The sequence below is a fragment of the Cottoperca gobio genome, chromosome 16, assembly GCF_900634415.1.
Source record: "Cottoperca gobio chromosome 16, fCotGob3.1, whole genome shotgun sequence".
In the NCBI taxonomy this organism is placed as follows: Eukaryota; Metazoa; Chordata; class Actinopteri; order Perciformes; family Bovichtidae; genus Cottoperca; species Cottoperca gobio.
In genome coordinates, this window is record NC_041370.1 from 9,653,578 (window position 1) to 9,680,306 (window position 26,729).

General features: G+C 41.5%; 2 protein-coding genes across 3 annotated transcripts; both read left to right on the forward strand.

Annotated features, from left to right (window-relative positions):
* The first annotated feature begins 187 nt into the window (after window positions 1–187).
* lmtk3 (lemur tyrosine kinase 3) lies at window positions 188–20,379 on the forward strand. Of its 2 annotated transcripts, none has more exons than XM_029451129.1 (16): window positions 188–426; window positions 2,812–2,957; window positions 3,336–3,483; window positions 4,299–4,372; window positions 4,530–4,648; window positions 5,618–5,705; window positions 6,731–6,879; window positions 7,244–7,328; window positions 7,519–7,640; window positions 8,283–8,432; window positions 8,552–14,837; window positions 14,940–15,103; window positions 15,614–15,747; window positions 16,096–16,430; window positions 16,520–16,604; window positions 18,904–20,379. In XM_029451129.1, the coding sequence occupies exons 1-16, from the start codon at window positions 336–338 to the stop codon at window positions 19,035–19,037; spliced, it is 8,310 nt and encodes a 2,769-aa protein (XP_029306989.1). In that variant the 5' UTR covers window positions 188–335; the 3' UTR covers window positions 19,038–20,379. The 2 variants fall into 2 exon arrangements, with proteins under 2 accessions (XP_029306989.1, XP_029306990.1); XM_029451130.1 differs by having other exon boundaries at window positions 2,812–2,942.
* A 52-nt stretch (window positions 20,380–20,431) lies between these two features.
* Window positions 20,432–26,445, forward strand: prpf31 (PRP31 pre-mRNA processing factor 31 homolog (yeast)). Its single transcript, XM_029451131.1, has 14 exons — window positions 20,432–20,615; window positions 21,749–21,964; window positions 22,044–22,104; window positions 22,239–22,322; window positions 22,413–22,510; window positions 23,169–23,275; window positions 23,394–23,563; window positions 23,648–23,805; window positions 23,909–23,998; window positions 25,065–25,192; window positions 25,455–25,527; window positions 25,826–25,954; window positions 26,054–26,152; window positions 26,243–26,445. Exons 2-14 carry the CDS (start codon window positions 21,749–21,751, stop codon window positions 26,354–26,356), a joined length of 1,527 nt encoding a protein of 508 aa, XP_029306991.1. The 5' UTR covers window positions 20,432–20,615; the 3' UTR covers window positions 26,357–26,445.
* Window positions 26,446–26,729: the final 284 nt, after the last annotated feature.

The following is a 26,729-nucleotide window of genomic DNA, read 5'->3' on the forward strand; positions in this document are numbered from 1 at the left end:
TATGTAACGGGAGAAATAGCGGGTGGTTGTTTTCAGCAGAGCAGGAACGTGGATTGAGGATGCACAATAGAGCACCTCGCACACCGTGTTTAATTGCGGATTAGAGCAGGGGGGAGGAGGAGAGAGACGAGGAGGAGGAGGGGGGAGAGCACAACAAGGAAGGCAAGGAGACGCTCTTTATTATTAGGAGAAACGAGAAGGGGGGGAGACACAGACAGCGTGAGCCCGGAGACGGTACAGACCGTGGCGGGGGTGACGGGAGAGAGGAGGACACCGACACCGACAGCCGGCAGCGTCGCTCGGATGGTGTTGTTGTTGCTCCGGACGCGGCGACGATGCGGCCACACTGCTGGGTGATGGTAGCGCTGGCGGGGATCATGTCGTACTTTAACCCGGAGAGAGCCCTCGGAGCCCCGCAGAGGGAAGGTGAGCGGAGTCGGAGGAGAGGAGGAGGAGGAGGAGGGGGTTTGAAACCCTGTCAGTGATGCTGGAGAAAGGAGCAGAGAGGGGGATGTAGTCAGTTATGAAAAGGCCTCTCTTCATTGGGGGGGGGGGGGGAGTACTGTATTATCAGCCAGTCTGACTGAGACATAATGCAAATTATTATTGCAGTACGTGGCTGACTTAATCAAAACAGGAGCGAGCCTGATTTGGTGATGGGTAGGGTACCATATTTGCATGCAGTGATGAAAATATTAGGGGGGGGGGGGGGGTGTTTCGATTTCGGGCCTCACATCGATGGTATTTAAAAACAGTATATTCTGTATGAATAGCAGGCCAAAACCGTCGGTCAGTGCGATATATTTAGTCTATAAATAACCTCCGCTTGGCACTGGAGATTATTTAGCCTGTTAACCACTGCTGGTATCTTTATTTTCTCAATCTGAATATGCCTTTTCCCCCAAGATCTGGCAGTGTGTTGTGTTTGCGTAATGTGTGCACTCATTGTATTGTGGTGTATTGTATTGATAAGAGCTGCTGGCACCGGGGCTGCTGGAAAAGGCCCCGCGTGTTAGGTTCCTATTTATATGCAGTGTCTGTCTGGACATCTGTCTAGGGAAAGATGAAAGAATAGCACTGCACAGGAATTGTGCATCAGGATTGGAGCCACCACTTATGTTTGTGGTGCATGTTTACGGGACCACACTGCCCAAAAGGGAAATTTAGTTTCCTGTTTTGCCCTGTTTTGCAGGTGCAATGATCATCAATTAGCTGTATTTCATGGGCTTAATCTCATATAAAGCACATTTTCTACAATCTATTGGAATCCAGAGTACCACATTTATTTTAATTAGCAACAGATTGGACCATTCACCAGCCTTCACTTTGATACTAACGTGGTTTTATATGCCGGACACATCTTTACTTACCTTTGCGCAGGATCTGTGGAACAAGTAAAATCCTGTTCAGTCTGTGTTGCAACTTTTTTGTAAACAAGGAAAAGACAGGAAAACAAGAGGTGCTAAAAGTGTTACTTGAAACGAGGCCTGCATATTTATCTTGCAAATAAAGCAAACATCACTTGTGTTTTTAGTGGAGTGCTGATCCTCTTTTTACAATATTTATTATGTTGGTTAATTATTAAATATACTTGGAAATTTATGTATGCAGTGTTTACAATACCATGACCTTGTGAATGAATGTATTTTTGGATTTGTATGAGGGACACAGAATGAAATTGGGATATTTTAAGACATCACAGAGTGATTTATAAAACATAAGCTAAGTCATATACATTTCAAGGTATGGTTTCATTATCATTGTTTATGTAACCCCCTGGGTTATTTTATTATTTGTATTATTCATTTTTTTACTAACACATTTTATTATTTCACATGCTTATAGTTATTTGAGATTGTAATATAGCTTTTTTGCAGTGTTAACAACTATTTAAAATGTGTGTAATTTATTTTAATATCAGTGAATACAGCTTTAAATGTTTGCTTGAAGAGTACAGGGGGCGAAATTCTTACTAACTACCTTACTAATGTTATGTAATATAACGTCTAAAACGCTGCTTTGTTCACACAGAATTAGAAAAGAGGTATGGATTGAATATTAATGTTTGTGAGTTGGACAACTTCTGACTGTTTCAAGGTGTCATTGTTCCTCTCTCCAAGTGATATAATGTTTGACGTGTTTGGGCTACAGTATTTAAGAATACCTGAAGGGTATTTAACCACCCTGCCCTGCCCCTTTTCTTTTCTACAGATGGTTCACTTCCCACAATCGACTACGTTGAGGTACAAATATCAAAATGTCCCGATCCCTCCCTCTCTCACCTGAGTAGTAAACCTTCCTGATTTGAGTAATTCTTTTCCAGTTTCCAACCCTTCCCAATTAGCGCTCCTTTTTTACCTAAATGACAACCAGCCACCCCTCCCCTGCTTCTTAACTGTGTTTCCTGAGTGGAATGCCATTTCTGATATTTCCCCTTTCCCCCGTGCTTTTATCCTTACTGGAATGGTATATTATCCCACTTTCAAACTTTAATTCCAGTCTCTATTTTCTTTTACTGATTCAGACAATTCGTTTTTTATCTTCAACTTAGTTTTTTTCCTGCTTTTTTCCCCTCAAATCCCTGATGCAAGCTGTTCATTGGGGTTCTCCACTGTTTCCCCAAACCTGCCGCTAAGAAAACGCTCCAATGGTTTCCCTCTGAACAAAACACCTGTGTAACACGATTTTACACTTTTCTGATTCAGTGAAGTCTCTCTTTCCTTCTCACTGACTCAACCCTAACAGCATGCCCCTTATATTTCTGTGTTAAATCCTTTCCTTCTTTGTATTTCCTTCCTGTCTTTCACTCAGTTACTCAGACCAGGGCTGCATCCCTCTCTCCTCCACCCTACGTCGTCATCCTCATCTCTTGCTCGGGGCTCGTCTCTTTTGTCCTGCTGCTCCTGACCTGCCTGTGCTGTAAGAGAGGAGTGGGGTTCAATGTAAGTCTTCAACATGTAAGAGATCTATTCACCCTTTTCTGCTTTATTTTTTATGTCACACCTTTTGTGCATGCCGGCATGTTTTTCTTTCTTCTTTAAGCTTGACTTGATAAACTGTAGGAGGATTTGGTTTGAAAATGGAAACAGGAATCAATAATTCTAACTTAATGAAGTAGAAATGGTCAATAATCATCTCCCAGTCTAATCTTGACTAAGCCTCCATCTTCTGACCTGACAGTGTTGTTGAGCTGGCAGACAGGGTTTCATTAGTTCCGAGTGGCTGCTTTCTCAATGTCTGCCCTGCTCAATCCAAACGTATTATTAAGTGACACACGGCGTATTTTATATGTTTAATCATACCAGTATTTTTCTGTGCTGTTGTGCCTCAACCAGGAGTTTGACAATGCAGACGGGGAGGAGTGCTCTGGAGGCTCCAGTCCCATCCAGGAGGACAGCCTGTCGTCATGTCCCTCCCTCCCTGAGGTCTACACCTTGCCAGTCAGAGACAGGCCCACCTGCCCCGCCCTGCAGGATGGAGCAGGTAACAACTCTCATTTGAGCACACAAAGCCCTCAAAACGAAGCTGAAGTTCTGTCCTGCACTGAACTCTCTCACGGTCTGTTGCCTGAGTCACTGATGTGGATTCATTAAAAGTCTCAAACTGAGAGCACAACCAGTAGCAATGGACTCCCCACTGAAGTTCAATGGAGTGGAAACTTTGATCTGAGAAAATTCTGCATCAGTGCTCCATACAGGCAGGCCAGCCTGGACATTTGGCCAAAGACACGGATGGTATGAGCTAGTGCTGTCAGATCAGATTTTCACTACACGATTATGGTGGCCAAAAAAACCTCAACTATAACTAAATTATTGTGATATCTATAGAAATGTGTTAATTTTTAATTTGTTCATTGTGTGTTTTTTCTTAAATCTGAATTTAAGAGACGTAAATACGAGCATGATTTTGTTACATCACAACTAGTTTGAAAGCCAATCGTGTTTCAATATGCAACTTACACAAAGGTGAAACATGAAACCTTTCAGTGAAGTAGGAAACATCTTGTGTCAAGTAGTTCAACTTCTTGAAATGTGTAGATTCTGGATTTTTCAATGAATATTAAGGAGTTAAATCATTCCTAAAAGCAGAGTATTTCTAATGTCTTAAAACATGTCTGGCAGGGATCTTTAATGTTTTGGTGATGGTAGTGGTCGTTGTGAGCAACACTGTAAATAATGTATTTTGTGTATTAGTTTTCAAAAGTCATTTTTGCTCCTGTTGTGAAATTTAATGTCATAAAAGAACATCAAATGCAGACTTCTGTGTGACCCTGATCTTTTTTTATTCCTTTTTTACAGACTCCAAGTCTCAGTGCTTCAAAAGACACGCTTTAAACTACCTTCAGGAGATAGGAAATGGCTGGTTCGGAAAGGTAAGATGATCGCCTCTCACATTCAGACATCATTGTGTTTTCATGTAAAATATGACAACAGAGGCTCTGCTCTGTTATATTTAATACTAGCCACTGACCCGGTCAGGAGTCTTAACTCAAAACTTCTCCCATGTTATTGCCGGTTGATCTCTCCTAGGTGATCCTGGCTGAAGTGCTGTGTGAATGCAGCTCCTCTCAGGCCGTGGTGAAGGAGCTGCGTGTCAGTGCCAGTCCTCTGGAGCAGAGGAAGTTCTTGGCCGAGTCTGAGCCGTACAGGTGGGAGAAACTGCTTACACTTGGGTAACCATTTTGGAGGCTAGACTTTGTAACCTTTGCTTAACAACAACCACTGTGGCCACGGTTGACAATAGTAAGTTTAGCATGACAGGAGCACAATTAGAGAAGAGTATTCAAGTCATTGAAATGACTGTATGAAGTCTTCTCCACAGGAAAATATATCTAACATTAGCCACCATAAGCTAATAATAAGCTACTAGTCATACCAGACCAAGTAAGGCTGTAACAACAAGTAAGTGTGCGATGGAAATGTGCATTTCTTTGCTTATTAGTTCACTTCAATCATTGATAAAAAGAGCAACAATATGTCTAGCTTGGATTCCACCTATAACAAATAGTGTTTTGATGTTTTCTTGTGTACTTAGATAGGTAATGTTACTGCAGGTAGATGGGAATAAAATTGTTCTTGAAGATGGGAACTGAATCGACCTATTTAGCGTTTGACTCTGAGTAGCATTTTGGCTGTTCTGCTCAATCTTACACACACACACGCACACACACACACACACACACACACACACACACACACACACACACACACACCCACGTGTACATCTAACTATCTATCTATCTATCTATCTATCTATCTATCTATCTATCTATCTATCTATCTGTCTGTCTGTCTGTCTGTCTGTCTGTTATGTTATTTTATACTATTTTAATTCTGCTATTTTATCTGCTAATTTAATTCTGCTATTTTTATAATGGTACTTCAGACTCATTTACATCTACACTGTGATTATTGTACTGTAAATGCTCTTATTCTGTCCTTGTACTAAATGTTATGTTTTTGCTGTGAAGCACTTTGGGCTGCAATTCTTGTATGAAAGGTGCTATACAAATAAAGCTTATAATTATTATTATTATTATTATTATTATTATTTTATTATTATTATTATTATTATTATTATTATTATATTATTATCTGTTTTCTCTTTCTCCCTTCAGGAGCCTAAAACATCCCAACATCCTTCAGTGTTTGGGGCAGTGCAGCGAGAGCATCCCCTTCCTCCTGGTTATGGAGTTCTGTCAGCTGGTGAGTACAAAGAGGGTTTTTAAATATTGACATACAGGAGGATTTACACAAGATAATCAAACAACAATTCTTAAAAAGACAATCAAGTGGATTAATTAAAGGTAAACAAAGTACATTATTTTGTAGTGTCTTGTTTCGATGAGTTTTTTTTACACATACAATTTATGCACACAATATCTGGCATCTTTCGAGCTGTGTTGATTTTTCTCTTTGCCCTGAAAACAAAACAAAAAAACAGCTGATTGCCATAATGCTATTATTACTAACAAAAGCTGTTCATTTACATGAAAGCTATTATTTTCCACCTTTGTATTTTTTCAATGGTGCTATAGAAGCATCAAATGTATTGGTTATTTTCACAAGGTCTTTACTTCATTTACTTCTTGTTTTGATGCCATTTATATGAGGAGTTCTGAATATTATTTGCTGCAGGAATGATAAATTATTAGAATTATTGATGTCCCGACGTCACTGAAATCTGTTTTGCATCTGTACAATTTTTTGTTTTCCTTCCCTTAGCTGGCTTAATCACTGACTGATTAAGGAAACCATATGAGTAGACTCTCAGGCCAAACAAACACACAAGCAGATTCATTATAGCAACACAGCGAGAGAAGCCAGACAACACTCAGGGCCTCGTAGACTGCTATTATCCTGTTTGATAAAGTCTCCTTTGTCCTTTCGTGCGGATCTTTTTCCTCCTTTTTATATAGTCCTCATTTTAGCTATTTTTTTTGTTTATTTTCCTTGCCCTTCCTGGAGCACAAATGACTAATACAAAGGCTGCCAGCTCATTACCAATTCCACTGCTGCTTTGAGGCTCTGTGATGGAAACCACCTAAAAACGGATGTATTTACTGCAGAAGTCACAAGTATTCTCTTTGCCTATACAGTTTTATTTTCGTTTTAGGAGAAGGGCACAAGCACTTGGTACGCACACTTATGGCCAAACTGGCATTAACTCATCTTCTACTTAAGTCTGCATGCAATTCACATCTTGCATTATTGTTGTTATGTACAACTAGGGTGACCTGAAGAGGTATCTGAGAGCCCAGCGCAAGTCAGATGGGATGACCCCTGACCTACCGACTCGGGACCTCTTGACTCTTCAGAGAATGGCTTTTGAGATCACCTCTGGTCTGCTGCATCTCCATGAAAACAACTACATCCACAGGTCAGTCATGACTCCACCTCTGTACATAATCAGGATCCAAGTCTTTAAACAAGATTGTATGTCTAGAAAGCTGAAGATACCCCGTGCATAGCAGTGCTTCTCTCCTGTTTGAAATCTGGTGCAGGGTAAACCACAGTAAACTAAAAGAAATCGAAGTTCCAGCGCACGGCAGGATACTATTTTATTAACAGATTACATGAAAAGGAAGAAGCAGCATTCTCCTTCGTCTTCTGTTACGTAGGAAGGGGAATGCTATTTTATCTGTTAATAAAATAGTGCTTGAACTTTTATTTCTTTTGGTTTACTAAGATTGTATCTCTGTTCAATGTGGCTGATTGTCTGAGTGTGTGTTTACTCTCTGCAGTGATATGGCTTTAAGAAACTGCCTGCTGAACTCTGACCTCACTGTTAGGATAGGTGACTACGGCCTTTCACACAACCATTATAAGGTACGTGCTTGTATTTCTCAGAAACATATACCCTAACATAACATCATATCCATGTAGGCGAGCAGATTTTTAAAATCCTATATTTTTCATTTTAGGAACCCATAAAGCGCTTTGTTTTGTCATGTAAATAATGACATAATGATTTTTTTCTTAAGTCTAAAAATAATTCTTGTTGTATGTCTTTGTGAAGGAGGACTATTACCTAACTCCAGACAAGCTCTGGATCCCACTGCGTTGGATTTCTCCTGAGCTTATAGAGGAGTACAGAGGATCTCTCATTGTTACTGACCAAACCAAAACCAGCAACGTGTGGTATGTAGATTTATCTATCTATAGATCTATCCCAGCTGTTTATAAACAGTGCACGCCAGGCTGATTGTGGCCAGTTCATGTGGGTAATCTATGATCATGCTCGTCTATCTGGTGTCTGGTAGTATACACTCAGCAGCTATTTTATTAGGTACACCTGTAAAATCTAATACAATCCAACGCAACAGACAACACACATAAACCTCAATTTTTGGAGAAAGTTTGGAAATCTATGAGTTTGTCAGCAGTCGTCGCACCACTGCCAGGCCAAGTTATATCAGAGGGAGTGACGAAAGAACAAAAGCACCAAGCTAGATGAACCCTCAGCCCCTGATATTACAACTCCACTTTAATGTGTTTTGTTGAATGAACCAACAAGAAAACACTATGGTAACAAGTAGAGGAAGAGTACTTATTCCTTCTTCAAAAACATGTTTTTCCCTCAAATAATAACACAACTCTCATAACATAACCAACAGCATATCTTCTCACCTGTTTTTTCTTGTTATGCCTCTCAGTTTTGTTTTCTTTTAAGTCAGAGCTCTGTGTAAAACAAGGCGTTGCTTTTAAAGCTTCACATAACAAAAAACTAAGAAGTCTGTGAAGATCTGTCTCTCACATCTCTACATCTTCTTTTTCCTCCAGGTCCTTGGGGGTGGTTATATGGGAGCTGTTTGAGTTTGGCTCTCAGCCCCACAGGCACCTGAGCGACGAAGAGGTGCTGACCTTCGTCATTAGGGAGAGACAGATCACCCTGGCTCAGCCCAGACTGAAACTCTCCCATGCAGACTATTGGTCAGTACTTATCCATTGAGTGGAGTGTGCAGAAAGGATGATTATGTTAATGGGAAGTGATTGTGTCCTGATTCTGTCTCTCCAAACTTAATTCCTCTGTTTTTCTCCCCTGTCCTCAGGTATGAGATCATGCAGTCCTGCTGGCTACCTCCATCTCAACGCCCTTCTGTAGCAGAGATATTCCTCCTCCTCTCCTCCCTCCTGGCAGCTGAGCGAGGAATTGCAAGAAGGAGTGTTGGGGAAGAAGATGATGAGGATGAGGAATATGAGGAAGGCAGAGGAAGGAGAGGGGAGAGTGACGAGTCTTTCGAAAGACGATGGGACTTACTCCGTCCACCTGCCTTCCAGATTGCAGCAAACGAGCGGCAAAGGGAGAGAGAGTACGGCAGGGAAGACAGAGATAACTCCTACCCCCTACTGGACCCTGTGGGGAACTGTATCACCCCATCTTCATCTGAACTGGATGACATCCTGACAGTCACTGAAACCAGCAAAGGCTTGAACTTTGAGTATTTCTGGGAGAAGGCTCATGCCAGACAAGGCTACAAACCTCTTCCTCCTCCTCAGCCAATCCCGACTGTGAACAATAACCACAGACAGTCTTTGGACACTCCAACTGTGGTCCCAGTGATAAGTGCCCGCAGCCCCTCCCTCGCCAGCGAGTACTACATCAGATTAGAGGAGCACACTCCCCAGGACAAGTCTCCAACTCTTAAAGGAAAGTCCTCTCTCCGCTCTGACTCGATCTGCCTTGGAGACATGGAGCTGATGGAGATTCGCAGTGGAATGCTGGGAAAAGAGCGAGTCCCTTATTTCTCATCTGATAAGTGTGGAAAGGGCCTCCAGACCGTCAGATCAAGCGAGGTTCAACTCCAGGTGCCCAACACAGGTGTGGCTGAATTCAGAGACTCTTCGAGCAGAGTGACTGACTTCTCAGTAGTCGATTTAGGAGACGATGATGATGAAGAGGACAAGAAAAGGGGTAGTGAGGCAGATAAAAAAGCCCCGGTCCTTCCTCCCAAGCCTCGCTCTATGTCCATGTCGTCAGCCAACCACCTTCACTTGCGCCCCCTCCCCGCCCCTCCGCTTGGTTATAGAGGACTGCCTCACTACACCATCAGTGGAAAAATTGAAACAGACCCCCATCACATGAACAGCTGTCCACCTTCTACCTTTGATCACCTGGGGCTCCATCGGGCCCGACAGACTCTACCCCCATCCCCGTCCCTCTCCCCCTCCCTTCCACCATCGAGCCATCCAATTTACCCCCAACCTCCCCAAATGTGTCCCCCACCCCTCCCTCCACACTCCAAACCACAAAGAAACTGCCCAAACTACAACACAGCGGACACTTATTCAAGATACAGTAAGCCGCAGATGCAGAGATCCAACAGAGACCCACTATCATGTGACTTGTCTGACAGAGAGGGTGGCAGCAGGCATTTAGCATCATTGCACAACTCCAGGGAGACTTCTCATTCTCGTGCAAAAGACTTTGACTCCCCCATTCGTCGAGAAAACCCATTGCGCCCAATTTATCGTAATTTACCCCGGCCTCAGCCTACAAACCCCCTGATTGACAGACAGTCTTCATCCAGTCCCACCTACTCAGACGAGGATGACTCTCCCTTCATGTCCCCTGAGAGACCAAGTGGTGGGACTACTGTCACTCACTCCAGCCTATCTGAAGATGCAGATCCAGACTCTGCAGAGTTCTTCTCCAGGGGAATGAAAAGGACTCAGTCACGCCTTGACACCATCCTGCCCGCCATCTGGAGGGAAGATGCTGAACTTCATGCAGAACGTGTGGCCGCTGCCAAGAAATCCCCCATGCATCTGTTTTTGACAGAGATATCGAGTGTGACAGAGTCTACTGATTCCAAGTCAGAGGCTTCATGGGAGGGAGAGAAGGAGGAGAAGAGAGATGGAGAGAGATGGGGGAACTTTGTGTTGCCCAACCGAGGGATGCGCCGCTCCCAGTCGCTGATCACAGAGCTGGGGTCAGCAGGACAGTCATGGGGGTCAGATAAATGCAACAACAGGACAGGAGCTGAGGAAGACAATACAGTCACTAACAAATCATTCCAGAGGGATCTTTTCCTCACAGAGATTGTCACAGGCGTGGATACGGATCCGGAGGGAGGTTCACAAATTGATCCGGTAAAATACCTATATCCTTCAGGATCCAGATTGCGGCCCTATGTCTGCGCTCCAGGCCTACCCTCATACACCGAGGCAGAGGAAGCCTACTCAAAGGGAATACGGAGATCCCGCTCTCTCCTCTCTGAGATCACCATTGGGAAACAGGAGTCTGACCTGCAGCAGACTGAGAAGGAGCCTCGGAGAACAGAAATGACCAGGGAGGAGTTCCTGAAGGAGATCCAGTCAGCAGAGACCTTTCTGACAGAAATCATATCTAGACAAAACGCTGCCACCAACAAAAAGGAAGCAGACTCATCTTACTCTCCTACTCCACTGTCTCCTGAATACGAGTCCATATGCATTGACCCTAGCTCCGCCCAGACCATCAGATTTCAGTCAGAAAGCTCAATACGATCATCCAACAAAGGCAAAGATGAAACACTAACAGAGGCCATCTACGCCCAGGTGACCAAGCGTGCTAAAAAGAGTGAGATAAAGGTTTCTATGAAACCGGAGATCCCAGTCCTTCACATAGGATCAAATAAACAACCTCTTAACCTGGACAGCGAAGAAAGCGATGCTGACCACTGCCAATCTGGTGAGTTTGTGTTTTCAGAAATCATGCCCAAAAATGGTCTTCTGCACAACCAAACACTTGCATGTCAGAAAGAAGAGGAAGAGATTTCTGATGGCCCTGCATTACCGGCCAGAGGAGAGCAAACAGCAGAATCCAACACTGTGCTACAGCGTGAGAGCAAATTGCTAACAGCAAATGAAGCAGATACTCAAACAGCTGATGTTATAGAGAATGGTGAGTTAATGAATGAAGACAGGGCCAGCAGCCCTGAGAGAGGAGATCAAACATGCGGAAAGACCGATACCATGTCATTTGATGCTGACAAAGAAGAGTACCACACTGATAAAGATATCGCACTGGACTCTAAACGCATCACAGCAGCTGATTTGGAGAATTTGAGTTCTCAAAATAATGATGAGACAAAGAGAGCCAATTTACTGCAACACAATGACACCGGGGAAGAAAAACACTGTCACGTTGCTGAAGAGGCACCTACTCCTGCTGCCACCCCTACAACTCCAGACTGGGACCCATCCTCTGATATGTCACTCATCACCCCCACCGACTCGGTACTGTCACCTATGACTTCCAACTCAGCCGACTGTCTCACACCTAGTGACTCGTGGACGAGCAGTGGAGGAGGAGTGGGAAGCAGTGGGTGGAGAGCTCTGGGAAATGAAACACCACATCGAGACTCTGCCTATTTCTCAGACAGCGACTTGGAGGGGGACGCGATGAGCAGGAGGAGCAGTGATGGACTCATCGCCTCCAGGCCAAGTAGCAGTCGAGCAGGAGAGCGGGGAACACTCACAGGGATAGAGGAAAAAACTGAGGAGGAGGGAGAGATGGGAGAAAAGAGCCCCTTAAGAAATAGTATACAGTTGTCAGATAACAAAGGTGAAATTGTGGAAACTATTGAGATGTGTGAGGAAACGAGAACTCTACATCAACACGCTCCAGAAACTGCCGTCTCTCATTTAGGTGACAACAAAGATATTATAAACAAAGGGCTTGAGTCAACACAGAGAGATGATTCTGGCATTTTTCAAAACGACAGCGAAAAGTCAACGCTGTTGTGTGATGAGCCGCAGGCCAAGGACTGTGTTGACATAATTGATAAGTTGTTCTCAAAATTAGAAGATGAGCCACTGAAAGGGCTCCCACACAGAGGCGGGTATCCGATAGACAACCACTACACAGATGGCATCATCTCTCAGATAACAGATTGCAAACATCAGGACTCTGCAGAGAACGATTTAAATCTGCATTCCAAAAGCCTCACTGAGACGAATATTATGATCGAGTCTGTATCTGGAAGCCAGTCAAAGGATTGCGTGTTGAGGCCCAGCGACCAAGAATACACAAGTTTTACAGAGAAAGATATTGATCTCTCTGCACTGCACTCCGTCAAATGTGAAAATGACACTGTGGAATCTGTAACACCGTCCCAAGTTGACAACTGTGAGTCAAGATTATCTAAACTGTATGGCATTCAAACCAGTGACGCCACACTCAGCAATGAAAGCCCGTCAGTAGTCGAGCCAAGCGATGATGGGAAGTCTGTCTTTGATAAAGTGAGTGGTCGGATATCTCCTTCTTGGGCCGAGGAGGGTGTTGAAGAGCCTGAGGGACATGAAGAGAGGCCGGGTCTGGACCACAACGAGCTGGGCCTGAGAAACCTGCGCTGCTCAGAAGGCATCGAGGATAAGAAGGTCACGACAGAGACGGAGAAACAGCTTGCGGCCGCAGAGCTGAGTAACGCCATGAAGGAAAAGTCACCCCTGAGAGGGGCAGCGAGCCGAATGGACTCTGCTCAAAATGTGGATAAAGATTCCTGCGAGGGCCTGGATGTGAAGACTAAAGAGTTATGGAGCGCTCTGGAGGAGGATGAGGAACGTACAGGGTCTGGTGTCATTAGGGGAGAGTTTGACTGCCATCGTTTTTTACAGTCAAGTGACTTACGTTTGTGGCCCAATGAAAATGATCAGTGGGCCTCGCCAGAGAGGAGGTGCCAAGATGTGGAACTGAGATCTGAATTTTTCTCTGGGTTCAGTAATAAGGCCTGGGAGGTGGGGGAGAGGCTTGTTGTGGGTCAGGAGTTTTGGGAGACAGAAGAAAACGATGAACTTGCAGGAAGTGAAACGCACCCTGCCGTCTTGGAGGGCTGCGAAGAAACCAGGAACGATGAAACACAAGGACTTGCTGGTAATCTTGCCATAAAGGAAAGATGGAACTCTGTAGACAGTGATGAACAACAGGATGCCCAAGTGGCGGACATACAACAAGAGGAAAATATTGAGAACCTACGAGAAATTGCCATTCTTAGCAAAGATCTGAAAAAAGAAATCTCAGATACTGAAGTAGAGAATATAGAAATCCCAGAGCATGAGTCCTTGGAGAAAGAAGAGAGTCAGATTTTGTTGTGCACAGAGACAGACAGGGAAGGTCTGCTTGACTCCACAGGGGTCGAGGAAAATCAAGATTTTAACAGATGGCCTCAGAATCACCTCTGCAAGATCGAAAAAGAGGAACAGGCATCAGTTGAACAAGTCGACAAAGAAACAGGCTCTAATCTAGAGAACTGCTTCAGTCACACTTCAGAGAGCTCAAATATATCGATTTGCATCACCGAAGCTCCTCATGAGAACTTTTCTGACTTGGAAAATGTTGAATCAGGCACAGATTCAGAGGCTGAAATGAGACCATGGCTTGCTAGGGAATACATAGAAGAGCGAGTAGACATTATGGACGAAGAAGAGGATTACAGAGACATGCCTCCTCCACCCAATCCCATCTCTTGTCCCAGTGACCTTGATGTGCAGGAGGAGATAGATCCGCAGGTAGACAATTTCAGCTCAGTAGATTTTCCTAGCCCTCCACCAAGCATAGACCTTGATGTGCAAGATGATAAATTGGAGAGTTTAGACGACTCTTTTCCTAGCCCACCACCGTCTGTTATAGAGGCAGAGGAGTTTATTAGTCACATTAATCTAGAAGACTTTATTGCTAGCACTGAGACAGAGTCGTATATTTCCCCAACTCACAGCGCAGATGTCTCAGAGCTACCTCTGCTAGAATCACCACCTGCTACAACTCAAAGTAAAGGGATCTCAGCCAACCTGAACCTCCCCTCTGTGCAGATAACACCGGCCGATGAAAACAACCTTACACCCAACATAGAAATACAGGATGAAAGTAATAATCTGTCTCAGAAAACTACATCTGCCACCCCATCTTCACCTCAAGTTCCCCTCAACAATCTCCCAGAATTACTGATTTCTGAGTGGAAAGATTTGGATGAGGAGCCCCTGGAGGATTTTGAAAAACTGGAACAACTGTGCTGCATATCTGGGGATGAAGAGGACTCTCTGGGTGACCTTTTTCTGGGGAACCTGGAGCTCCTGGAGTCTTTGAAGAAAACACCTGAGCAGAAAGGCAGCAGTTATGGTGATAGTGATACAGGTGAGGAGACATGTGGCTCCTCTACTCCTGAGGGGAGCAGCGTGGATTTAAAGGTGGACAGGATTTCCGATAACTCTCATAAACTGGCAGAGTCTGCACCACATCTGATCCTGGATTCTCAAGAGGAGAAGAACGACGTGCAGAGATCACCGGGCGAAACATCCGACGTGAAAGATCACGGATCTCTCTCTCAGATGACAACAAAGAATGGCCTCATGATGCAGGTGAGCATGTTTTCTTGTTTTATTTCTTTGTTGTGTTTGTTGTAAGAATGCGCCTTTCTGAATTTATTCACCCCTCTTTGTTATTTTGTTTTGTTGCTTCAGGTGTGTGAGGAGAGGCTGCAGTTCTCCCTCAGTGAAAATGTGAAAACAAATGTGCTCTGGGGGTCGACTGTTAAAGACACAGTGATGCTACGACCTTGGGGGGAACAAATCACAGAGAAGAGCAGTGAGCTGGTCACTGTGAAAGAACAAAACGAGGAAGAAAGGTATGACGACGGCTTCATCCAAATTACAAAAGAAACAGATTTTCTCTTACTTTCCTCTTGTGGACCTCAGGGTCTCAGCAGTATTCAGCCATACAGATCATTTTATCAGTTTTATTTGCTCACCTTTTAAGATAGTATAGTGGGAGGGAAGGGATTTTAATTTACAGTGCTCCGACCATTAAAGATTTATATAAATAAAATTCTAAATCAACGTCTCTTTTCAGAAACAGTGTCCTCGTTTCTCTAGATAATCAAACAGCACACACAGCGACAAGTTTTCAGAGGTCCTATTTCTTTTGTAGAAAGTATCAACATCTGTATGTTAGAGTAGCAGGGATACCACCCTTTTGTAAATGTCATTTTTCAAAGTTGTAAGCACCGCAATTTATATAAAGAGAGATAAATATTAGAAAACCTGAACACATAGAAACATCTGCATGACTAGATAATATGATATGATATGATATTTTGGTGAAATGCACCTAATTTTGTGATTTGTTGTTGTTGTAGCCAAGAGGAGCAGGAAAGTTCCCCCAGCTTTCAGCCCCACATCGAGTCTGATGAAACTAAAGCTGAGCCGCTCACTGTGATTGAACAACCTGAGGTTATAACCCCTCAGCCGACTGCAAACCAGGCAATGAAAGGTACCTTCATGTTGCACGTATTGCTTATATTCATGACTGACATCATTAAATACAAATTGGAATACATGGACTTTTGTATATATTTATACTATACACAAAAAGTTAAAGTGGCAAAAGTTTTTTGATTTAACTCATCATTATAAATTAAACAGGTTTAAGTAAATATCTTACATTTAAAGAGAAAGAATAAGACTAAAGACTAAATAAAGGGAAAAGATAGTGGTTGTCAATAACCACCAAACAAAGAGGGTCTGCAATCTTTGATCAATATCTTTAAAGAATTTGCTAAACACTCTTGTCAGGTATCGCTCATATCTAAACTTCTTCTCCCTTCTCTCATTTTCACAGCGAAACTCGCTCGTCTGTCTCTCGCCCTCCCTCCTCTTGCTCTGACTCTTCCCCTCACCCCCTCTGGTAAAGGAGGATTTGGGGACGGTGCGATTGGAAATCGGATCGTAAGACAGAGAGGTCTGTCCTCGGGAAGCGACCCTGACGATGAGGAGGAGGACGAACAGGAGGACGAGAGCTCCCGAAGGGTGATTGTGGTCACAGAAACAGACGTGGACAAACGTGTTGGGCTGAGGAGTCTGCTGAAATCGCCCAAGGAGCCGATGGACAGAGAGAAAGACAGAGGAAGAAATGTGTCCTTTTTTGATGATGTCACAATCTATCTTTTTGATCAGGTATTTCTCCTTCCTTCAATAATTGATTTAGAGGAGATTGTTTGTGATACAACAAAAGCAGGCCTGACTATTCTGTTTAATTACAACAGGAAACTCCGACCTATGAGTTGAGCAGTTCAGCGCCCACAAGTCCAGCCCCAGTGTCCGTCAAAAACACCAAGTTGGATTTACGTGGTAAGATCATAAATATTTCAAACATCTAATCATCTCACATTAATGATGACATGCAAAATGAGGAGGTGACGGTTTTTTTGCATGACTCTAGGAATGGCACTGTAGGTCAATCGGTCCACCACTTTGGTCCAGAATGAAATATCTCAACAACCATCCGATAGAGTGCCATTACATTTTCTACAGACATGTATGATCCCCAGAGGACCAGTCCTACTGACTTTGGTGATCCCCTGATATTTTCTCTATTGTCACCAGCAGGTTAACCTTTTTTGATTTTGAGTTAAATGTGTCCTCCTCCTCTGCCATGATGGTACAAACATTTGTGGATGAATCACCTCAGGATGAAATGTAATACCTCATCCTCAAATGTATGTTGTGTTTGATGTTAACTAAGATGGTGAACATGCTTAACTTTATACCTGTTTAACATCAGCAAGATAGCATAATGTTAGCATACCCATGTTAGCATTTAGCTCAAAGCAGCTATTTTCCCAGGTGCATTGCCATTGTAAGAGATTGGTTAGGGCTATCTTTACAGTTCAAAATGCAAAAGAACGAAGAGAGATGGACATTTCAAATGCAGGTTGAATAGTAAAAATGTGTTTAGCCACTGTGGAGATATCAATGTCTTGAGTCAAGACAACTGTCTTACTGAGGAGTATAACATCAGTAGGCTATAAACTGTAGGTGGGTGATATCAACATATTGCCCAAGGGAACATGCATTGAACATTTGACCCAAGGGAAAAAACATTGCTGAGAACATAATGTCTTTGAAAGGTCTCCTTAATGTGTCATATTAAGAGGATATTGAGCCTGGGAACATCACAGAACCGCTAGCATGCTGTAGACTCTTCTATTATCAGAATATAGAGATAATGCGCATAAGTCTGAAATGTGTTTCTTTCTGTACGTGTATAATCACTCAGTCCCCACCTTGAGCCGGAGAATGACGTAATACAATCTGACAGACAGTAACTCATCCCCACCCACTAAAATGGAAAACCCTCAGTTCAACCATCTCCTCTCCAAACATGCAGCCAGAATTAATCTTCTATAATTATCCCCCTCGACACTGTGACATGTGGAACTGAGCGGCGACATAAATCCTGCGCTCAACAATGCAAGCCTAAGCTGTGTTTCCCAACACACTTTCATTTGGTCTCTTGACTTCCTCTCTCCATCTTGTACACTGATTACCTCATTTCACAGAGTAATGAAAGTTTGGGCTCAGATTTTCCTTTGGGCTGTGCACATATACAGAAATGTAGAAACTCCAAAATTAGATGCTTTCATGATCATTTGTTTAGAGTTGAAACTTCAAAGCCTTGAAAGAAGAGGCTGTCTTCACTTTGAGCTATTTTTAACAAAAAGACTGTCCAGCATCGCTTTAGTGTGATTTTATTAATAGATATAGATCATTATTTTATTTTCTGACTTGTATTGAATTTGGTGCTGATATCTTACTCTATTTGCATTGAAGTGTGTCCCAGCTGTGAACGGATGGCACAGACATTTAAAAAGCCCCCCACCCTCATTTCAGGTTTTCCAGACCTTCTTCAGGTGAACCTGAACTCTCAGGTGCTGCTGTTGTTTTAAAAACTGCACCTGAACTTCACTTGTTGTTTACACTGGAGATTTGAACTTAAACCGCTTTACTAATTGTAATATATTTTAATTAAATATTACTCTGCAGCTGTAATCTGAAGAAAAATATAAACAAAAACAATTATTGGAATTATTAAGATGCTGATAAATAAATATGATGAGGATCTGGAGCAAAACAAACACATCACAGCCCGACTTTTAACTAAGCTCTGTGACTGAAATGATATGAAACATTTCGTCATAGTTTAACTTGTAAATTATTACTATGAACTCCACCTAATGACAAAAAAAGTATGTATTTTATTTCACCTTTCAAAGAAAGCTGAATCCAATACAATGACAATAAATAAAAGCATTATAAGTACAACTATTGTAAAATAAAATGAAAGTAAGAATAAAATAAAGTATACAATAAGATATTAAAATAATAAAACAACAGAATTGATTATTATACATACACATCAAGGAATTAATTAAGTTAAAGCACATTTAAAACAGTGCGTTTTCTTAAAAGTAATAATTAAAAATCCTAAAGTCGATTCTAAAACACAGTTGCTATGAAGCCAAGATGTGGGTTGTACTCTTTTGTGATCTGGCAACGGCATTTTTAAATATTCTGGGAAGCACAACTCAACACATGCACCCCGGGGACTTGTGACTGGGCCTTCAGATTTTGTTTTTCTTTCCATCAGGGCCAAACATCAAGAGCAAAGACTCAAAAAGGAAAGAGGATTTATCAATCAAACCAAGGTCGTCTGTGGGGGCCAAACCAGTGACATCATCACGCTTCACCGTCAGCCCTGCCAACGACCCCCACCTGGTGTGATGTTACACGTCATCGTGGAAACCTTTAGAGCTGAACCCTCTTGGACTGGCCAATGAATTAACCCCAACAACCAGCCATTCACCCAGAGGCTATTTTTTTATTGAAGAGGCAACTGAAAGAATGAGACTCCTGTTCTGAAAGCTGGACACATTCCAGGTTTTACCAGCGACAGGATTTTGTATGACAGGGGTTGTTGTGCTCCTGCCTGCCACTATTTACAGAGTTTATTCATAGCCTTCAGCTACAAGTCTTTGGAAAAGGCAGCATATGCTAGGAGAAGAGGAGCCTGGAGCTTTGTAAAATCTGAAACAGATTTGACAGCTATGCAGTGGGAGTCTTGCTGTGTACCAGCTTACCTTCTCTTTTTCTTCTTCATTCTGTTGTATTATTCCCCAGATGTGCGGGGAACGCACTTTCTTTAGTCATTCATCTGTCTAGGTAAACACTTGGATTCCAGTCCTCTCTTTATTGAAGACGTTTTTCATTGCAGTCAGTCAGTTGTTCTTGTAGGCAGCAGTTTGTAACAGAAATCGCTTGACTCCTGTATTTGACAATACTCATTTGCATTTGTACAAATATCATAATACAAGTGAAAACAATATAATTTAGAGCTGTTTACTTTTAGATGTATTCTTAGACTGCACGAAAAATGAAACAAGCTATGCTTCTTTATACTTTAAGTTCTAAAAAGATTTCTCTTATGTTGTTAATTTATATTATATATATTATATATATTCTTTTATTTATTTGCCAGTTTCCATGCAATATTTGTATTTATTTGATTATTTATTTATTTATTTGCTTTTCTGCAATTAACTTAGCTATACTTTGTTTGGGACAGAATGCATCTAGGTTATACTTTCTCTAAGATCTTCATAACAAATAAATAAAAATATTTTCCCAAACGTCTTAATTGCTAAAAAAAAGTATTTTGTATAATTTTCTTGTTAATATATGCCAATCTGTACGGAACTATGTCCTGTAATGTGTCATTATTTTCCGATGTCTATGAATTTTTAGCTGTCTTGTCATTCTTTTACCTTGTTTAAAGACCGTTAATGTAGCTTAGCATGAAAAATCGAAGCCTTTCATCAGTAAATAACTCCATTTGTTTGTGTATCTGTTAATTTACCCTATTTTCTACTAATAACAGTCCATCCTGCAGTCAAGGTCCAACTAGTCCATTTGTTTAGTCTGTTTAAATGTTGGTTTAAAACCTGTATTGTTTAAAGAATGGTTTTCAAGGGATAATGTATAAACAAGGGGAAATAAAAACTACAAAATGTGAACCTCTTATTGAACTGTTTCATGACAATAAATGGTATTGTTTTGTAACCGTAAAGCGCTCTATTTATAACCAAGAAGCATATTGACTTCATTTCCCAGAAAGCAGTTCGAAGGCTGATACGTATTTAGCCTGCGTCAAACGATTTAACCGAACACCACCATGTACACCACAGGCTGATGAGGAAAACATCGTATACCGAGTAGTTTTTAACTTAATACCGAGGAAGTTGAAGCCTCAATAAGGCATTTTTGTTTGTCTTTTATTAGTGGACCAGAGGTTGAAGGTTAGAGGTAAGTTTATGTTACTTATTAAGCGTTTAGTATCACGAACGGCCGCGTCTTGCCAACGTTTGCTAATGCTAGCTAGCATACACTAACATTTAACGCTAAAACCATACGATAATCAGAGTGTGTTCAAACATCTTTCTCTATTTAGCTACACAATCAGTGTTCGTCTGTTATTTAGCTTGTGCTACTTGTTATTGTTGAAGGTGTTGTTTGAGAGTGAACAAGGCCGCGATGCCCTGAAATCATTTGTTTGTTACTCCAGCTACTTTTTTAAAAACAACCCCCTTTTGTGTACACATATTTTTGGTCACAAGAAATTGTCGCAGGCTATAACTAACTATAACAGTTATTCACATTGGTATTTGCCTGTTAATCCAATGGTCTATATGTTTATAAAATGGCAAAATTGACAATTTTTTCACGCGGTGGCTCGAGTTGCTCGGTTTTTTTTTGTGAAGCGTCCAATTTACAATGAAATCAATCAGATCTTCGCAGTTGTGACCCAATTCCCAGTCAAACAATGATCCACAATGTTTTCGGCTTGTGAGGCCTTTAAAATGAAGCTAAGTGTACTTATGTTATGGTCTTAGTTGTTAAAATTAATTCAACAAAATCATTATTATTTTATATTATATAGGGAAACAAATAAATCAAATGATTCATACATTTAGGTTTAGACTCATACATTTATACCTGATGTATAAGTATGCAGTATTTTACTAGAAAAAAGCAGTAATTAAAAAGGTCAGAAACGAGTAAGAGAAAAAAACATTATTTTGTTCATTGTCCTGCATAGTCTATAGTCTTGTATTTAAGCAACTGCTTTTCTGCTTATATGAAATTAAGTTAAATTATCTTACAACAGATCAATGATATGACAATGTGCTTCTCATTTTGCTCAGCTTTAACTATAAGAAAAGATAATTATGTTACCTAAAACCAGAACAGAAAGACATCATTTGAATGTTATTGCTGTGCCATGTTCAACATACAGTCTTGTTGTAGATATTATATTGGAAAGATTCAATCTGTGGTACAAACGGACACATTTATTGCTCCTTCTGGTTTATTTTGGGAACTGAGCTGAGTAGTTTATAACCTCCTGATGTCCTCAAACTTTCTGCTGCTGATTGCAGATGTCTCTGGCGGACGAGCTCCTGGCAGATTTGGAGGAGGCCGGAGATGAGGGAGAGGAAGGGTTGTATCCGGAGGAAGAGGAGGGGGAGAGTGATGGTGAGGCAACGCAGGGAAGGACAGAGGGACTGCTGGAAGACATCCCAGAGGAGATGGAGGTCGACTACAGTAAAGCTGAAAGTGTTGCGTCCATTGCCAAGCTCCGCAATAGCAAGCAGGTGAGTTGTATCAAACGAGTGTTATACAAGCAGATATTAGTAGTATTGCGTCTGTTCTAATCATTATTTTTCTCCACAGTTTTCAGAGATTATGGACAAAATTACACTGTATAGTGGAAAGCAGCGCAAGAACTTAGAGGGTGAGTGTGACTAATGTGCATGTTTTCATTGTATGTGTGAGAAAATGGTTTAAGAAGTTCCTCACAACATTTAATTCCAGTTGAATGTTAACCAAGAATCTGAATGAAGTTGCTATAATTCTGTTTCTTGTCAGTCTCGGGTCCAGTCGAGTCTGACCCAGAATACAGACTGATCGTTGCGGCCAATAATCTCACCGTGGAGATCGACAATGAGCTCAGTGAGTTGGCTGTAAAAACTGTATGTAAAGGGATTAATGTTATTCTGCTCTCTTTAACAAACCTTTGCTATGGTTTTCTGCCTGTTACAGGTATCATTCACAAGTTTACTCGGGACAAGTACTCCAAGAGGTTCCCAGAGCTCGAGTCTCTGGTGCCAGATTCTCTAGATTACATCCGCACAGTCAAGGTGAGATGAGTTGAAATGTTTGTTCTGCTTTTACACTTAAAGCCCATTTAAAAATGAGAGTAAAGTGGCCAAAGTTGTATCTTTAGTTGTTTTAAGTATCAATAGATGTAATCGCACCTGCAGAAGGCAAAAACATTATTAAAATAATTCTGCAACAGAAAACTATGAAAAATAAAAACTTATGTGGCATCGTATGCTCTTCATTTGGTGTTTTATTTAAACTTTATTGTCATTACATATTTAAATTGTGCTTGTTTTAATATAGCATAATTTCAGTATATTTATTTGTTTGCACTTCCATATATTTTGCGCTATAATCTGTTTTTTAAATTAAATTTCCCTCGGGATCAATAAAGTATCTAAATTCAACAAGTTGGAATTCTACCTGCTTCCTATGAGATCACCTCTTACTGGCTTATTTATTTACATATTTTGTATTTCCTTGACTTAAATTCCACCTGCTTTATATGAGTTTATTTCTCTTATCCACATCTAACTTAATTATATATGAACTTAATTATTTTCTTTGTACTTGCACCTACACCTATTTATGTATGGGTTCTGTGCTGCTTGATATGTTCATCTCATATTCTGGAAATCTGTTAATCTGGAAATCCTATATAAATAAAACAGTATTTTTTTGTGTTTCCTGCTTTAGGAATTCGGAAACAATCTGGAGAAGTGCAAAACCAATGAAACTCTGCAGCAAATCCTCACCAATGCCACTATTATGGTTGTCAGTGTCACAGCCTCGACCACACAGGGGTGAGTCGGCGGACATCTCTGGTTCATCAAATATATCGCGCAGAGGACGTCTGAAGGTGACGGTCCCCATTTAAATGCTTAACAATAAGTTGACTTGGTGTATTTTTATGGTTTTTAGATCGCTGCTAAGTGAGGATGAACTGAAGCAACTGGAGGAGGCTTGTGACATGGCTCTGGAGCTGAATCAATCCAAACACAGGATATATGATTATGTGGAGTCCAAAATGTCATTCATTGCCCCAAATCTGTCCGTCATTGTTGGAGCGTCAACAGCTGCCAAGATCATGGGTGAGGGATGCAAAAATATCAGTTTTAGATGAATTTATATTATATTGTCCGTGTGATCTCACTCCGTTTCTCCTCTGGCTGCAGGAATCGCTGGAGGCCTCACTAACCTCTCCAAGATGCCCGCCTGTAACCTGATGCTGCTGGGAGCTCAGAGAAGAACCCTGTCTGGCTTCAGCAGCGCCGCCCTGCTGCCCCACACCGGCTACATCTACCACTGTGATGTTGTGCAGTCGCTGCCACCTGTCAGTAAATATGTCAACATAAACATATAGCAGTGTTTTTGTGCTTTTAATTCGGCACAGGGGTCATTATAGCTAACACCTGTCATCCATGTTGTGTCTTCAGGACCTCAGGAGGAAGGCAGCTCGTCTGGTATCTGCGAAGTGCACTCTGGCTGCCCGAGTGGACAGTTTCCATGAGAGTTCGGTTGGGAAGGTGATTGTGGAGCACATGCACATTAATGCTGAATTAAAGATGAGTGAATACTAACCCGTGCTAAAAAAAAAAACAGGCTAAATTCTCTCGTATGTTCTTGACCTCATTTACCAGGACATATATGGAGGACCACAATATTTACAAATACCTTACAGTACAATGTAGTCCAACATCAACAAATTACAGCCTCAACAGTCGCTGTATTGTTGAGATTACACCTTTCTAACACTATATAAATATATATGTTCTAATCTTGCCCACTGCATAGTGGGATGAGCTCCATCCCCTGTGACCCAGAAATATGAATAAGTTACTGGGAATGGATTGTAGGAGTTTCACTCTAGTCTGGTTTTTAAACAGTTTTGGTATAAAAAAAAAACTGCAAAACACAATTATACCATAGCAATATTGAAGATGGAGGGGAATGTGCTGGATAAAAAATGCATTTAGAAAAGGAGAGCTCCCATTGTGCTTAAAAGCAGTGATTACAGTAACGGTTGAGACAGTTGATGCATACTTCTAAGAACATTTTAAATAAAAATAAACTGTTTATAAGAAGTTTCTCACAGATGTGTGTGTGTGTGCACAATCCAGATGTTTTACAAGCAGATCCTAATGTCACTTAAAACTAAACAAAAGAACATGACTTAAAACCAAGCGACAACCTCCCGAGTGTGAAAAGTGAAGCCAATAGGAAGTCTGTTAATCCTGCTTTCACTCTAGTAACCAGCAGGGAGCGACTCCTGGATGCAAAAAGAAGTCGATAAGAAAATGACCTCACTTGATTTATTACATCGGAAAACATTTTACTGGCGAGTTTATCGTCTCATTCACTCGTTTCAAATTTTCTTTAAAACAGCAGTTCATTTTGTAACTTATGTTCCCATTTAAAGTAAATGAGACGATAAAGCAGGGTTGTGATTGACAGGTTGCTACCAAATAGTTTTCCGGTTTGGTTGTTGTCCGTGTTTCTACCTTTTTTTTTAGAATGAAGTTTTACAAGCATTTAAATATTAACAAAATAACAAACTCCTCTCGCGTTCTGTGTGGGTTTGTTTTTTTGCAGGTTGGCTACGATCTAAAAGAAGAGATAGAGAGGAAGTTTGATAAATGGCAGGAGCCTCCGCCAGTGAAGCAGGTCAAACCGCTGCCAGCCCCGCTGGACGGACAGAGGAAGAAGAGAGGAGGAAGGAGGTACAGATCCTGTCAGCTGCTCTGCTGAACAAGCTGCAAAATTAGAGAAAAGTGGAATGCAATATGGAGCTTGAAGTACAAATTAATTTTAAGTTTAAAAAAAAAAAATGCAACCACCAACACGGAAGTGAAACTAAATGCACAACACGGAGCAGCAAGAAGGTTACATAACTTGCTTAGCCAAGTTTAGAATACCAGCATCAACTCAAAATGTGTTTATTTAGCATAACCAACTCCACTGCTCTTGTTTCTTCTCCTAAAGATATCGAAAGATGAAGGAGCGTCTCGGACTGACTGAGATCAGGAAACATGCTAACAGGATGACCTTTGCAGAGGTCAGTAGATGTAGTCTATCATGTCTCCTATATCTCTCATCTCGTGTTGCTCCCTATCAGTGTTACTTCTATTTAACCCTGTTCCTGTTCACTCCATGTCATAGTATAGTAACACTATCACACCAGCACTTCTGAGTTGCTGCCTTCACTCTTAAGTAAACTAGTTATATGATGTAAAATACATTTTATCAGTAAGTTCATGTTCTCTTTTTTTCTCCATTTGTATTGTGACAGTGCATTATTGTTTAGAAGCAAAGGCAGTCAGTCTTTAAGATTAATTTGCTATGTGGTCTTGCAGATTGAAGACGATGCGTATCAGGAGGACCTGGGCTTCAGTCTGGGTCAGCTGGGGAAGAGTGGCAGCGGGCGCGTCAGGCAGGCTCAAGTCAATGAGGCCACCAAGGCCAGAATCTCCAAATCCCTCCAGGTAAACTCAGTCGTGGCTCATTTCCACTCAAACATTGATTAGTTTATTGATTTTTTTTCAGTTTCTTAAGTCTTTGTATTGTGTTGTTGCACACAACAGAGGACGTTGCAGAAGCAGAGCATGACATACGGAGGAAAGTCCACAGTCAGAGACCGCTCCTCAGGAACCAGCTCCAGTGTAGCGTTCACTCCTCTTCAGGTAAAAAGAGTTCTCCCTTTTGTATTTAACTTCACCTGAACACTGTTCCGGTTTATTTTAGTTAACTAACCGTTGTGCTCTCGTCTGCAGGGACTGGAGATCGTGAACCCACAGGCTGCGGAGAAGAAGGTGGCTGAAGCCAACCAGAAATACTTCTCCAACATGGCGGAGTTCCTCAAAGTCAAGAAGGAAGCTAAGATGTGAACACGCACCCACACAGCACACTGACAACTCGTTTTAAACATTGTGCTTTGTCCTGTCTTTTGTTTTTTTAATAAAACGTGAAGATTTCATAAAGCGTCCTGTCTTCCTTTTTTAGAGAAGGAAAACATGAAGTCATTTAACTGTTGCTCTTGGTAGCTAAACTCCTAAAAGTAAATGCAAACATCAAATCTTAACCATCAATTTACCAGAACAAATCAAAGCCATGCTCATCCAAAAATTCATATTCCATTGAGGAATGACGGGACTTAACACCACACAGACTTGTAATTTCTTAAAAGTATTTATTGAAATTTTACAATCCTGTTTATAACCCAGTTTTATGACATCTCCCATGCAGAACTGTGATGAGAAA